Source organism: Pocillopora damicornis, chromosome 12 (genome assembly GCF_964200805.1).
Source record: "Pocillopora damicornis chromosome 12, jaPocDami1.2, whole genome shotgun sequence".
In the NCBI taxonomy this organism is placed as follows: domain Eukaryota; kingdom Metazoa; phylum Cnidaria; class Anthozoa; order Scleractinia; family Pocilloporidae; genus Pocillopora; species Pocillopora damicornis.
Window position 1 is genome coordinate 9,396,358 of NC_142681.1, and position 13,167 is coordinate 9,409,524.

General features: G+C 39.8%; 1 protein-coding gene across 2 annotated transcripts in view; it reads left to right on the forward strand.

Annotated features, from left to right (window-relative positions):
- Nucleotides 1-13,167, forward strand: part of LOC113675201 (tectonic-2) — a 15,024-nt gene continuing 1,857 nt past the window's right edge. Inside the window, exons 1-15 of one of the 2 annotated variants that reach the window (XM_027191740.2) lie at nt 1-168; nt 1,058-1,170; nt 1,975-2,081; nt 3,082-3,180; nt 3,635-3,733; nt 4,770-4,825; nt 5,348-5,415; nt 5,959-6,223; nt 6,714-6,982; nt 7,684-7,876; nt 8,757-8,854; nt 9,329-10,399; nt 11,282-11,538; nt 11,822-11,968; nt 12,411-12,740. In XM_027191740.2, coding sequence (XP_027047541.2) covers nt 99-168; nt 1,058-1,170; nt 1,975-2,081; nt 3,082-3,180; nt 3,635-3,733; nt 4,770-4,825; nt 5,348-5,415; nt 5,959-6,223; nt 6,714-6,982; nt 7,684-7,876; nt 8,757-8,854; nt 9,329-10,399; nt 11,282-11,538; nt 11,822-11,968; nt 12,411-12,740 — 3,242 coding nt within the window. In that variant the 5' untranslated portion in view covers nt 1-98. Of the gene's footprint in view, nt 169-1,057; nt 1,171-1,974; nt 2,082-3,081; nt 3,181-3,285; nt 3,303-3,634; nt 3,734-4,769; nt 4,826-5,347; nt 5,416-5,958; nt 6,224-6,713; nt 6,983-7,683; nt 7,877-8,756; nt 8,855-9,328; nt 10,400-11,281; nt 11,539-11,821; nt 11,969-12,410; nt 12,741-13,167 lie in introns of those variants that run through there. The other variant, XM_089189122.1, reaches the window with a different exon arrangement.

The following is a 13,167-nucleotide window of genomic DNA, read 5'->3' on the forward strand; positions in this document are numbered from 1 at the left end:
TATACTTACAATAAATGTTTTCAAGATGGCGGCGTCCGCCAGAGGAATATTAATTCTCGACCCAGAGCTGTGAAGTTGTCTCCGTAGCAGTCAAAAGGATGACTAAACTATGGTTTTTGTTAACGTTTGCATTTTTTTCGAAATACTTTCTGCAATCGGTGTCTGGAGGTAAGCCATGGCACCTGAGTTTGTATTCTAGACTTTGTTTTATTTTTAAACTTTCTTAAGCTGTGTCTACGTCTTGCTGCCGGAAAGGGTTTTAAAAAGCATTGTGTCTCTGGCTGTCAGGAATTTTTACAGAGTTCCTCCTCAGAGGTTTTTCTAGTTTATTAAGAGCATCAGATGTCTGTGTAGAAATGTCAAGCGATTTCAAAACTCACTTTGGGTTTTAGTGAACGAATTTTTCGAGTATGTACGTGTGCACACTGTAAGGCTTTCTTACTGTATGACACCGAGTATTTTTGATAACTATTATGAAAGATGTATGCCAAACACATACTACGTTAATTCTGCTGCTCTTGCATTAAGATACATGATAAATTGTTGTATCATGTGTGCAGGAAGTGTTGTACTTAATATGGCTGTTGTTAATGATAAACTAAGTAACATTTGTCTTTTCACTCCAGCCTGATTGGTATAACTTTTTTTTATGCGAATACCATAGTTTTCCTTGGAATCCTTCACACTTTATCTAATTTTTTATACTATTGTTGTTGTACACTTACTGTCTTTTGTTGCTAGAAATGTTGCTCATCAGGGCCTGGTTGATCAAAAGGGGGTCAGCGCCAATCTAGGATTAATCTTGACTTTAATCTCACGTGTAGAAGAGTGTGTATAGGAGCTTAGGTTTTGTTGGTGTTTATCTCATTATGACTCAAAACTAACAAGTAAAGAATGCAAAAGAAAAATCCCTTTGCAGAGTTATTAAACTGAATTAAAAGAATTACACTAACCCCAGTTAGGTTAATCATATTTTGAACAACATGGCCCAGGAAATTCCTGGACCACTTATAACCAATTGAACTTTAAATATTTTTTATTTGGCTTCCAACTGTAGCGGAAGTAAATATCAACTTGACAGACTTCCAAAGAGGTGTAGTTGTTATACCTGAGAATGATCAACAAGGAACATTAAGAGTACAGTTGACAGAAGCAAATATTTCTACACCTGTAAGTTTGCTACCAACAACATTTTGCATTTCATGGAGGCGTGTGAGCAAAATTTCATGATAAGTGTATTTCTAACTTTCATCCATTTAGAAACTGGGTAGAAGATGCAAACTTTGTATTGTTCTTTTTAACATATTTATTACTTGATAACAAGTAAGGCAGGTACAAGTCAAGTATTAATCCCAGAGGTACTGGTAAGTGTACTCCCCTATTCCTCTTCTCTCTCCTCTCTCCTCCCCCCTCTCTATCCTCTCCCCATCTCTCCTCTCTCTACCCTCTCTACCCTCTCTACCCTTTCTAACCCCTCTCCCCCTCTCTACCCTTTCTATCCTCTCTCCTCTTATTTATCTCTTCCCCCCTCTCCCCTCTCTTCCCTCTCTCCCCTCTTTCCCCTTTTCCCCATTCCTCCCTCTCTCCCCTCTGTCCCCTTTTCCCCATTCCCCCCTCTCTTCCCTCTTTCCCCTTTTTCCCATTCCCCCCTCTCTCCCCTCTCTTTCTGTCCCTCATCTCTCTTCTCTTTCCCCCCTCTACCTTTCCCCCTCTCCCCCTCTCCCTCTCTTCCCATCTCTACCCTTGAAGTTGATTACCACATCTGTGTCGTATGTGGGTGTAGTTTTTGGCTAGTTTCTCTACTTGCTTTGAAGGAGTATTTGAATCCCCCAGTTAGTTTCAGTTGTTTTCTCCACAAAGACCAACTCACCTTATTCAAACATTGCATCAATACTACTTGTTAAGAGGATAAAACACTATACAGTTCATTACTATTATTAAAGAGTTCATGCTCATATCAAAATCTGTTTTCAGGTCACAGTCATTTGCAGCACTTTGGACACTGGTCCTGGCTTGACAAGTGTAGAATTTACAAACTCCACAGTGCCTGTTGGTGAAACAGAAGTTAATGTTACATTCAGGTGTGAATATACATAACATCATGATACTGTGCGAGGGAAAGGCATCATTTATACTTCTCAAACTCATTAATAATTCATGCTGAGAAAACAAAGGAAATTACAACCGTGAAGGAGGTTTGGATATGTGATCTTAATTATCATAAAATCTGGTGAACTTTTGCTTTGATTTTCTCCAAGAATTATTAATGGTTTGAGAAGCTATATCAAACATTCGAAAGGGTGTTTCATCCGATATCCAAACACCTTGAAGTTGGTTAAAAAAAACTCGGCTGCGCCTCGTTTTCTCAACCACTTCTTGGTGTTTGGATATTGGATGAAACACTCTTCCTCGTGTTTGATATATTACATCAAATATATCATTTGCCAAAAAAGTAATACTGTGTACTTGATGTAGCCTTAATGAACGACAAGAATGGCAGTTAAATAGGAAGGGATTTACTGTATTTTTATGCTATTTACAAGTATCTTCCAACTGCCTTTGCTCCATGGTACCATGTAGAGGTTTTAAAATGGTGAAGCCTGATTGTCTAACTTTGTAATTGAACATTAGCCCTTTATCAGAGCCTTTTGCTCTTACAAAGAGAAAGTACTTGAAACATCAGCTTTAGAAACTCTTTAGCTTAGAGTTGACAAAACCAAATAATTTTCAGTTGACTTATTTTGTTTTTGTCAACACCAACTCATAGTTTTTCTAGAATGTCAAAGATGAATAAGTGATAAGATATGACCACCTTTATGGCATCAAACCCCTGGAAGTGATTAACATATAACTTCTCCTTATGATATCCATACACCATTCAGCAAACAGGTAACGAGAATACTCAAGCTTATCAGGTGCAAGTTGTCATCTTAATCTAACACAAAATTATTTAAACTACTGTAGCAACTAGAAATGTGTAGCAACTAGAGGGGAGAATTATCCTGTGAATTTCAGGGTCAACTGTGTATAGATGACTCAGGTCACTGGATATTTACAGTACACACTGTGTTTCTTTTGCAGGATAATATCACCTGGTCGACCTGTTACAATTCAGTGTTCAGGACAGAGTCAAGGAAACAACTCACATTATACATTTTCTGAATCAAAGGGAAACAATGTGTAATTGTTTTTTGTTGCCTTTTATTCCTCTGTTTTAATTTTTTGTAAAGAGAGAATTTGATGTCAGTAAGATACCCAAGACACTGGAGAGGAAGCCAACCTGCATTATGATGCATTTTTATGTGAGGAAAAGGAATTGGATAATGTTCGTTCTCATGAGCTAAATTACATTTTTATTTGTATTTTGATAAAAAAGTTTTTCAAATTAGCCAAAGTACTTGTAAAAATTGCAACAACTACTGTGTTATCAATCAATGCTGTAACAATGACATCATACTTATGACATGGTTTTTCTGGAAAGTCCACTGAATAAATGGTGAGAACAGTCAATTTTTTAATCTTTCAGAGTATTTTCCTGCTTGTAAAAAACACTTCTGCTGTTACTCACTCTTTACTTTTCTCTGGATGAATATTTCCCTGTGCATAAGTTGTAATCTATGATTATTTTTCTTAGGTCACTGCATGTTACTAAAGCACCGACTGTTCATGTATGCCCAGATGTTATATTGCTAAAAAGATATCTTCCAAAATCATCTTTCCAAGTGCAGTTCAGGTGAACGTATGGTTTACTTGCAGTGACATAACATTGATTTTAAAATTACAAAGAACAACATTGAAATGTGACTGATTATGGCTTAAATAATGTTCTTCAGACAACTTGTAAAGAAATGATGCAAGGTGCATGAAATACATGTAAAGGTGTAAGGCTTTCAAATGTCGCTAGTGAAGTGTTACCATAAGGCCCATTACTAACTGTCATTGTGAAATAGCTATTGACTGAAGTAATGATCCACAAGTTTTATTTCGTAGGCTTGTAAAAACAATCAGTTTCAACATTTGATTTAAATATTGATGTGGGTTAACAAAAATTCCTGTCTCTGAATACCTGGGATAGAGAGTCTTATGATGGCATGAAGTGTAGACTGTTGACTATAGACAGGGTTCATGTGGGTCCTGGAAAACCTGGAAAGTCCTGGAAAGTCCTGGAATTTTATTCTGAAATTTTCCAGGACTGGAAAGCCCTGGAAGAAGACTACAGGTGCTAGAAATTTGTTTCTGAAAAAGGGTATGAACCCTGTATAGACTGGGGACTTAAGTGATGGGATTTTTAAAGAATTCAAACTGCATTCTCTGGGTTGGGTTGAAAATATGGACCAAGGTGTAAAAAGCAAACTACAACATTTGCAGCATACAGAGTGTGTTAACAGAAACACAGGAAATGTGCCATGATTTAGTGAAGTTTTTTGCTGGAGTAAGACTATTTTCCAAGAGTTTGAGTAATATAATTCCACAAAAAATTATTTCACCCAAAACTTCACTAAATTGCTGCTCAGATTCTTCTTTATCTACATATGAATGTAGTAGTCTGTAGTTTATAATTTAGAGATGGGCCAAAGGATGCAGTTCGTGATTTACTCCTCAGTAAATATTCTTACATCCAGAACAGTGTGCAGTCATGGTCAGCAGTTCCTTGTGGTATACTGACCTCATCTCTTACATCCAGTTAAAGTGCTACCATTCAAAACATTTTGATATATAATGCTTTTTATATTTAAAGAAGAAATTATCAAATGTCCTTTGTTCTGCAGTGAGAAGATTAAAGATTTACCAGTTGTTGTCCAGTGTACTCCTGTTGAGGCAGATGGTAAGTGTGTTTGCTTCTAAAAGAGTAAGAGAGACTGAGTCTATAAGTCTTCAAAGCTATTTTTTTTAGAGCTTTGAGCTGCTGTTTTTCTCCTACACAACCCTGATGTCTTCATATTTTTTACCAAGGGCCTGAAAAACCATCAGCCCTCCAGCTCCTTACAAAACAATTTAAAAGACATTTAACCAAGAGAAAAATCTGCCATGCTCCTTAAAAGTAATGTTATTGGACAGTGTAAAAGTATTTTTTTAATTGGTGATTTTGTTATAAAGAATCCAAAGGTCTGGGGCTCAATTTTTCATTAGAACTAAGAGTTTTTTCTTCATGACATGACAAAAAATATCTTTCTTTAAAATGATTATACTTGTTACGTATTGCAGTAACCAAGGCCCAAACACACATTTTTTATTCTTAGTTTGGAAACACAAACCATTTTTATGGATTAGATATTAAGAGATTTTGTGGCCATTTCCAAAGGTTATTTCATCTAATTTGTGATCTATTTATCCTCACCCTTGCTAGGTGGCCCTTCAGTGCTACAGATAAAGTTTACAGAGACAAGAGTTGATCCTGGTGCTGTCACAGCTCAGGTGTTAAATGAATTTTTAGAGTATAGCCAGTTTCTCTTTCCAATTGCTAGATGCTACAAGTTAAAATGTCTTATTTATGTGATATGGTGCTTGCTATGAACTAGCTGATCTTGCTTGAAAGAAAGCTTGCTGTAAGTTTCACCAGTTTATTCATTAAGTGACAAAAAGCAAAACCAAACCAACTATGCAACAGTGGATTACTTCCAACACTGACTCAACAACAGTCTGTTTTAGAGTTGCATGCTTGGTTGCCAGGCCTTTGAACAGGGGTGAGGCTATGGGTGACCTTGTCATGATACAAATGTTGCTTCTTTTCAAATGGAAATTACTTTGTTATCATGCTAAATAGATACTGGTCTCTATTGCAAAACCTCACTCCAAATCAAAGGCTTGGCAACTAAGCACAACTGCAAAATGGCCCATTGCTCCTTCTGAAAAATTCCTTGGAAAGCAATCATCTCATTTCTCTCTTATCAAACTGTAAATTTTCCCCTATTGTTCTGTTTGCCTTGACCCATAATTCTCTTTGGTTTGGTTATAAAGGTGTCTTACGAGCTTGTATCAGTTGGTAACCCTGTGCAAGTGATATGTAGAGCAGAGTCCTTTAACATGACAGTGTCACCAGTATCCTCAGCGGTCAATGAGGCTACCAGCAGAGTAAGTGGGACTTCTGTGACTGCAGCTTCGCTGACAAGTGTACCATTAGCAACAGCATCAGTGACTGCAGGTGGAACTAGAAAGAGAAGGAGTGTTGATGTTGTCTCTCCTGACAGAGTAGTGCGTCAGTACTTTTTCAACAATTCAGCAGGTAATGAAATGTTTAGCACTATACTTCATGTTGTTTATTGCACCCAGCTTTTCTTGACGAAAAGCTGTCAGAAACTAAAGATGAGCTGGTGCCATCTGTCTCCCTCAACACCAGAAGCAAAAAAATTTAAGACAGGGTGATTTTGAGAAAGCCAATAGCCAAAATAGACTCTTAAGTAGTCGAATAGAAGTGCACGTATTTAGTAAAAAGGTTTTAATATTTTGTTTGGTAACTTTAAAAAAGATTTCACCATTTTAATTGTTAGAATTTGTCTAACTTTTAAAGCATCTGTCACCATTTATTTGTGTTGGGGAAAGTGTTAAAAAACCAAATGCACGCTTCTTTTTTTTTTTGCTTTATTTCCCCCCCCTCCCCCCTCTCTTTGAACACTACTTTTGAATGGTTCCTGTGACGTTTGCTCGATTCTTTTTTCTTATATGTGATTTATACACAGCTTTCGATTTATCATGTTGTCATTATTTACCTTCAGGACCAACTGTAACGTTTGCTGTTGATGTTTCCCCTTTGCGGATTCTCCCTCCAGTGGGCTTCATCCGGGCTCCTAGCGGGAGATTTAGCGCGGTCTTGGTACTGGACAAACCAGCTGAGGACCTCGTGGACGTCACGTGTTCAATAGACGTTTTACCACGTGGAACAGATTTACAGAATACATCAGGAGTGTGTTCCACTCCTAGTAAAGATGAAGTAACATTTACTAACATTACTGTGAAACTAAACAAGAAAGACATCCAATTCCAAGTAAGTTACACTTTCTTCAAATCATTTGAAAAGATCCCGTCTTCGTGGACGAACGTGGATATACATGTGTCGCATTTGTACTCATGGATTTTGGGGAGGTTTTAGATACAAGTTTTGGAAGACTTAGGATCCAACTTTCTGCTGTATTCTTTATTATTTCCCGTGTTCTTGCCATTTTTCTCGCCTGGCTTTACACATCGTCTGTTGAGAGGCCGACGCTTTGCTGTACCAGAAGTAGAACGTTTTCCCTTGGATATGTAGGTTGCTACAGATACTACCTTTGAATGTTCAAGTGTAAAATTCCGGGCCAATCATACTTTCAAGACTACTTTATTTAAAATGAATCCAAGTAACGAAAAAGTGTAGCGAAAATGAGTGTAGCAAACTGAGTTGGGGGAGGGGGGGAGGGGGGGGAGATCCTAATCCCAGATCACGCACGTGAATTGGGTGTAGAAAAATTCTCGCGTCACATTACTTTAAACAGTATTTTACGCGCTACAAATTTATAAAGGAAAACTTCAAACCTCACCTTACCTTACCTTTCTGTAAAATTCATATGTCACGTATTAGTTTAAGTCTTAATCATGCGATGCGTATTAACTCTTTGCAATTTTTTAATATTTTAATACTGGATTACGTTGTTTCTGCCTGTCAACTCGTGTACTGAAACGTCCACATCCTAAATTGTTTATATTCTTTAGAAAGGCGAGTTATTCCAGACTTTAGAATTAACTTTGAGTGAAAGTCCTGCGTGGCGCACGGAGGGCCTGGTGCGAATCACTTGTTGTGGTCAGGCCACAGGATTGAGCTTTCTATACGTCAACCGGTCAGCGGAGGCCTTCATTTGGGTTGAACTGCGCAAACTTCAACCCATAGACCGGAGCAGTATAACAAGTAAGTACAAGCCAATGCGTAGAACGGGTGGGTGGTGACTCACTTGTAATTTCAAAAGAGTGTAAGATTAATAAGCAGGGTTCTTTTTCCCTTCGCACTCCTGCCTTTCTTTCAAGTTTGGTTCACGTAGTTGGTTTACATACCTCTTGGTTTAGAGCAGTTTTCATTCAAGTGTTGAAAGTTTTTCGGATTCTTTTTTGATTGCTCCGGAATTTTATTCCACTTTCTACACATATCACGCGCGTTTCTTTGCTGGATTAAAGGGGGTAAGTTTTTAAAGAAACTGTGTGCTGCATCGATGGTGGTCGTTGAAGGGGAGTGGGAGACAGGGGGTATTACAAGACCATTTGGTTTCATCAAGTGAGTTAATTATGTGAATTGACCACCATAGAGAGTTTCTAAAGCTGACATTTCGTCGGAGCGTTCCGATAGCCCTTCATTAGCCCTTTGCTCTCACGAAGGACTAACGCTCCAAATGTCAGCTTTAGAACTCTCTACGGCGGTCAATTTACCTTATGAACCCAGTTGATAAAAACCAAATTCCTTGGCTCGAAGCAAGTTTTATTTCTTTGAATTGAATGTCCGACGCTTTTTTTTTTCCGTCGGTTGTATTTACTTTGGTTCTGTGTCCGCGATTCTAAGTTAGAGGGTTTTCGATGGAATATTACAAATAAATGCATATTTGTCCTTTATACTTACCTCGCGGAAACTGTATACTGTATACATGGTGTACTCGTGAGAAAACATTTAAAACTTGAGATTGCGTCTGGGAACATTACACAACCGTTGCAACCACATAATAAATAACTTCGTTTCAGTACTGATACAATGTGCAGAGTGATCGTCAGGATGTTTAGCAATAAAGAATGTTTACTTGTAGGTGGCGTGAGAAAGAGCACATTGGTCTCTGATATAGATCTTACTTGTCCTTGTAATTTGAAGGAAGCGGCTTGTGACACGGGATGTTGTTGTGACCAGGTAATATTTTAACCCCTTCATTTCTTAGTTTTAACTGTTCATACTCGTCCTGGAAGTTTCTCTCCATTGCAAGTATGCCTTCTATAAGTTCGCCTCTTGCGAGTTAATTCCCTACGAGTTGACCCTTATGGGTTTGACCCCTACGAATTCACCCCCTACGAGTTCCCCTCCCCAACGAGTTCGCCCCCTCCTTACGAGTCTGCTTCTCGACGAGTTCCCTTCTCCCCTACGAGTCCGCTTCCCTAAGGGTTCGCCCCCCCACGAGTCTCCCCCCCCCCTACGAGTTCTCCCTCTACGAGTTGGCCCTCACTACGAGTGGGACCTCATTACGAGTTCACCTTTCTACGAATTCGCCACTTACGAGTTCCCCCCCACGAGGTCTCCCTCTACAAGCCCGCCCCCCTCGACGAGTTCACCCCCAACGAGTTTCCCATTTCTGATGACAGGCTACGTATAACAACTCATTCTTTTCAGGACTGCAGCGATGTCGAAAACGGAAGTTCAACTTGTATCCCAGGATTCTTTGGAGGCGCCACAGCAGAGAAGCCATTTCAATTTAGCTGCCAGGCCTCCTGGCCCGACTCTACTGATTGGCAACCTTTCTTGTGTGTAACCATTAACAACAACCCTCTGATTGGTTACTTTTACAACCTGACCTCCCCGCCCTTAGCACAGGATTCCTCTGGGTTTAACACACTATCCGCAAAGAGAAAGAGAGAAGCATTTACGTTCTCAGAAAGCGAAGAACGGCAAACGAGTATTTCAAGTGGGTTTTACACTGCAGGAACAACAATTAAAACAGCTACAAACACTGAAGATAAAAATTACGCAAGAGCTACACTAGGTGTCCTTTCTTTGCCACAATCTGTCTTTAACGGTTTATGTGTCCAGAATGCAGCTGTAAGGTTTCTGAAAGACGTGTCGTCTGGATGTGTTTTTGAATCTGAGGAGTCTCTTTGTAATTCGCAGTCACCGTGGAGCGCGTTAAATTATTTAATGCCAAATAAACTTAGTCAACCAGCGTGTCCATTGCCCCCGGCAGTCCTGGCAGAGGGAAGCTTAGGCGACACTGTAGGGGAAATACCTGTGATAGCAAGTACCGAAGTACAGTATTTCTGTATTTCAGATGCCATTGACAGTGTTTCCACGACGGCTCAGAAATTGGGAGAAGCAAGGTGTGACTTTGATGACGGCGACTCTTTACCCCCTCCTCCATTTTTTAACAAAACAACGAGAACCTGCTCTAATGTAGTAACGAAAGTCGAATACGAGTTTACTTGGTATGGAAGGCAAATTGACGCAGTACAAGCGCAAATTACTCTTGGTAGCGTTGCGATTCCATTTGTTAGAGATATGGTTCAGCTAGTCACATCCGATACTTTCATCAACACTGTCGGCCAGAACTTTTCCGTCAGATTTCTTCACGCGTTGCGAAACTCTTCAAACTCCTCAAGCGTTCGTCAAACTCCAGTTCAGCGCTCAGGGAACCCAGGCTATGTACTTGGTCGTCCAGTGCTGGGCCGCCTACTGAACAGCACAGGACAGGTATGTTGTCAAATGCCTCTGTCTTGTCACTTTGATCGAGCATATAAGAAACAAAGATTGAGCGGTTTGTAATCGTACAAGATGAAACAAAAATTAGAACAAAACACGAAATGGATTCGAGTTATCTAGAGTCCAAAACAGTATTTGTGTGAATTCGATTCTTGGGGTAGAGTGCTGCTTCGGTGTAAGACGTCGTTATTCGCTAGCAGTTTACAGAGAAAGATAACGTTTGAAGCGTTAGCCCTTTCGCTCTGACGAAGGGCTAACGGTCGAAACGTCAGCTTTGAAACTCTTAACAGTGGCAAATCTACGTTATCAACTCAGTCGGTAATACCAAATTACCCTGGTACACTCTTCCAGGGACGCAGCACTACAGTGTCTTAATAAACTTACCCCTTAAATACAAAAAAAGATACTTGCACGTCTTCCAAGTCTCTGTTTCTATTTAATCTCTCATGGACGCCATTTGCCGTAAAAAGAACCGAGTTTTTGATCCGCATGTAATTCACGACCCAGGTATCTCTTTACAAACGAGTACGTCGTTTGGTGGTAGTGGAAGCTGGACCATGGTTCACGAAGTATTGTTTCAAGCCTTGGCCCAGCGGACCACTGCTTTATGTTTTATGCCTGAGACAGTTTGCTTTTTTAGAGCCTGTCTCCACTTAGGGGTGTCGATGGGCATTGATTGACTGTCATGGAAACTTTATCAATTGTTTGTGATGGGATTTCCGTTAAAAGACCTGTATCTCGTCCAGGCAGAGTAGCTTTACCTCTTTCTCATTATTGTATAGAAACGGGATAGGCCCTGCCTAAAGAGGCAACTGGACGCCTTACACTTTCAGCGTAATTTTACAACATTTTGTCATTTTAAAATTCCATCAGGTCACCGCTGGAAAAATCCAACTTTGGTCACCAAGCTCTGATGGTCTGTGCGCGGGTTCAACCTTCACCCCAGTCCTTTATGGAGAGGATGCCTTTTCGGGGTGTTTGGTAAGATTATCATTCGATGACATCAGCAACTGTTCTTTGTTACGCGAAACAATATTGACTCATCAGGTTCGTCTGATTCAAGCCACCCATGTCGGTCGCAGTGGCAACGCTGACCTAGATGTTCCTGACGATTGGCTTCCAGTTATAAGGTTAGATGACCAGTGAATCTTGATTTCACAAAAGGAGCTCTGATAAAAGTGTTAAATGAAAAGTTGACCTTCAATTCCTCTCTTTCCATTTACCCGAAGTTGCTTTATTTAATCACAGATTTTTTCTAAGTAGCAAGCAAGACAGGTTATCGCTTTAAGCCACTTTAACTCAGAAGAACTCGTAGTGCAGGCCGATAAGAGTTGTCCATGTTCGAGCATTAACTGTTCATAACTTTATTTACAAATGTAGAATCGCGCGCATTATTTTTTTTTTCCTTGTTAGAGAACCGATAACCAACAACTCAGGCGAGGTATCAGAAGACGGAACTTGTACTGGAGTCCCTAGTGGGCTGTCAATTGAGATGCTGGTAACTGAAGCTGGGAAATACGCAGGAGTGCCTCAGATGGAAATTGTGGGAACAAGAATCATGTTAGTATAGCTTTAACCCTTGAACTATCAAGATCCAAAAACTCCTTTTGTGGCTATTCCCGGGGGGAGGGGGTAGAGAGGGCTTTCGTTTGATATTATCCTACGTCCTCTTTGAGTGTGGTGTGGGGTGACATCAAAAGAACGTCCGAGCAGAAGACTGGAAATTCCGTACCGTGGACAATTGTCTTCATTCTCGTCACCTATATAACTGCTATGTCTTTCATGAAAACTAATTCTTACGTCAGCGGTTTCTTTGCGTAGTTAGTTTAATTTACATCTAAAAAAGTTGTTTCTTTGGACAAAATATAATCCTCTTCCAATTTCGCGAATAGAAAGAAATGGAAAGCGGGAAAAATTTGATAACGATAAAATTCCAGCTATACTTTCCACTCGCCCTCCTTTCGTGTTGATGTTAATTTTTTCCAGTCTTTTTTCGTATCAGATACCAGTACACTACCTGGCGACTTAGTTGTGTCAGCGGTTACGGTGTGAGTTGTTCTGCACCAGTAACAAACACAAGTGTTAAACAAGTAGTGCCCAGCCCCTCTGCCATCACTCCGACAGCAGCAAGTTCATTGGTCAGCGTCAATATTTCTAACTCATCGGTTACACTAGCCAATCAGAACTCAAGTAAAACGGAAAACGGCACGAAAAACGGCACGGAAAACGGCACGGAAACGAGGGAGTATGCCCCTCTTTTCCAAAACTTTATGTTGAAAAGCTCGGTTGTTTTCATCAAGGTTCCCTCCGTAAAACCGCAGCCGGTAAAAAGGTAAAAACAAGAAAAGTAGTTTTTATTTGTAAATTGTTATCATTCGGTCTAACGATCTTGTTCTTTACCTCTCCTGTCGTATGCACGCTTAAGGGAAAATATTTTATTTCGAGTGATCAATTTTTAGATTCATCGAGCAAGCGAAATGTTTAAGCGACGAGTCGGCCCGTCTGTGTTCGATTTAAAATGTTCTTACAATTATATGATCCTCGATGAAAGGGCAAATCGTAAAATTTAAATTATCTCGATTCAGAAGTCGGGTCTGCCCACTCAAACAAACTCTCATGTAAATTAATTCTTGTTACCAATATGCCGTTCGCGCTCCAAGCCAAAAGATTTGGCCTAGAAATAAAACATGTCTTATGTTTAAATTGGTTTCATCTTAATAGGAAACTTAACGTTTCCCCCAAGTAACTGGCAAATACTA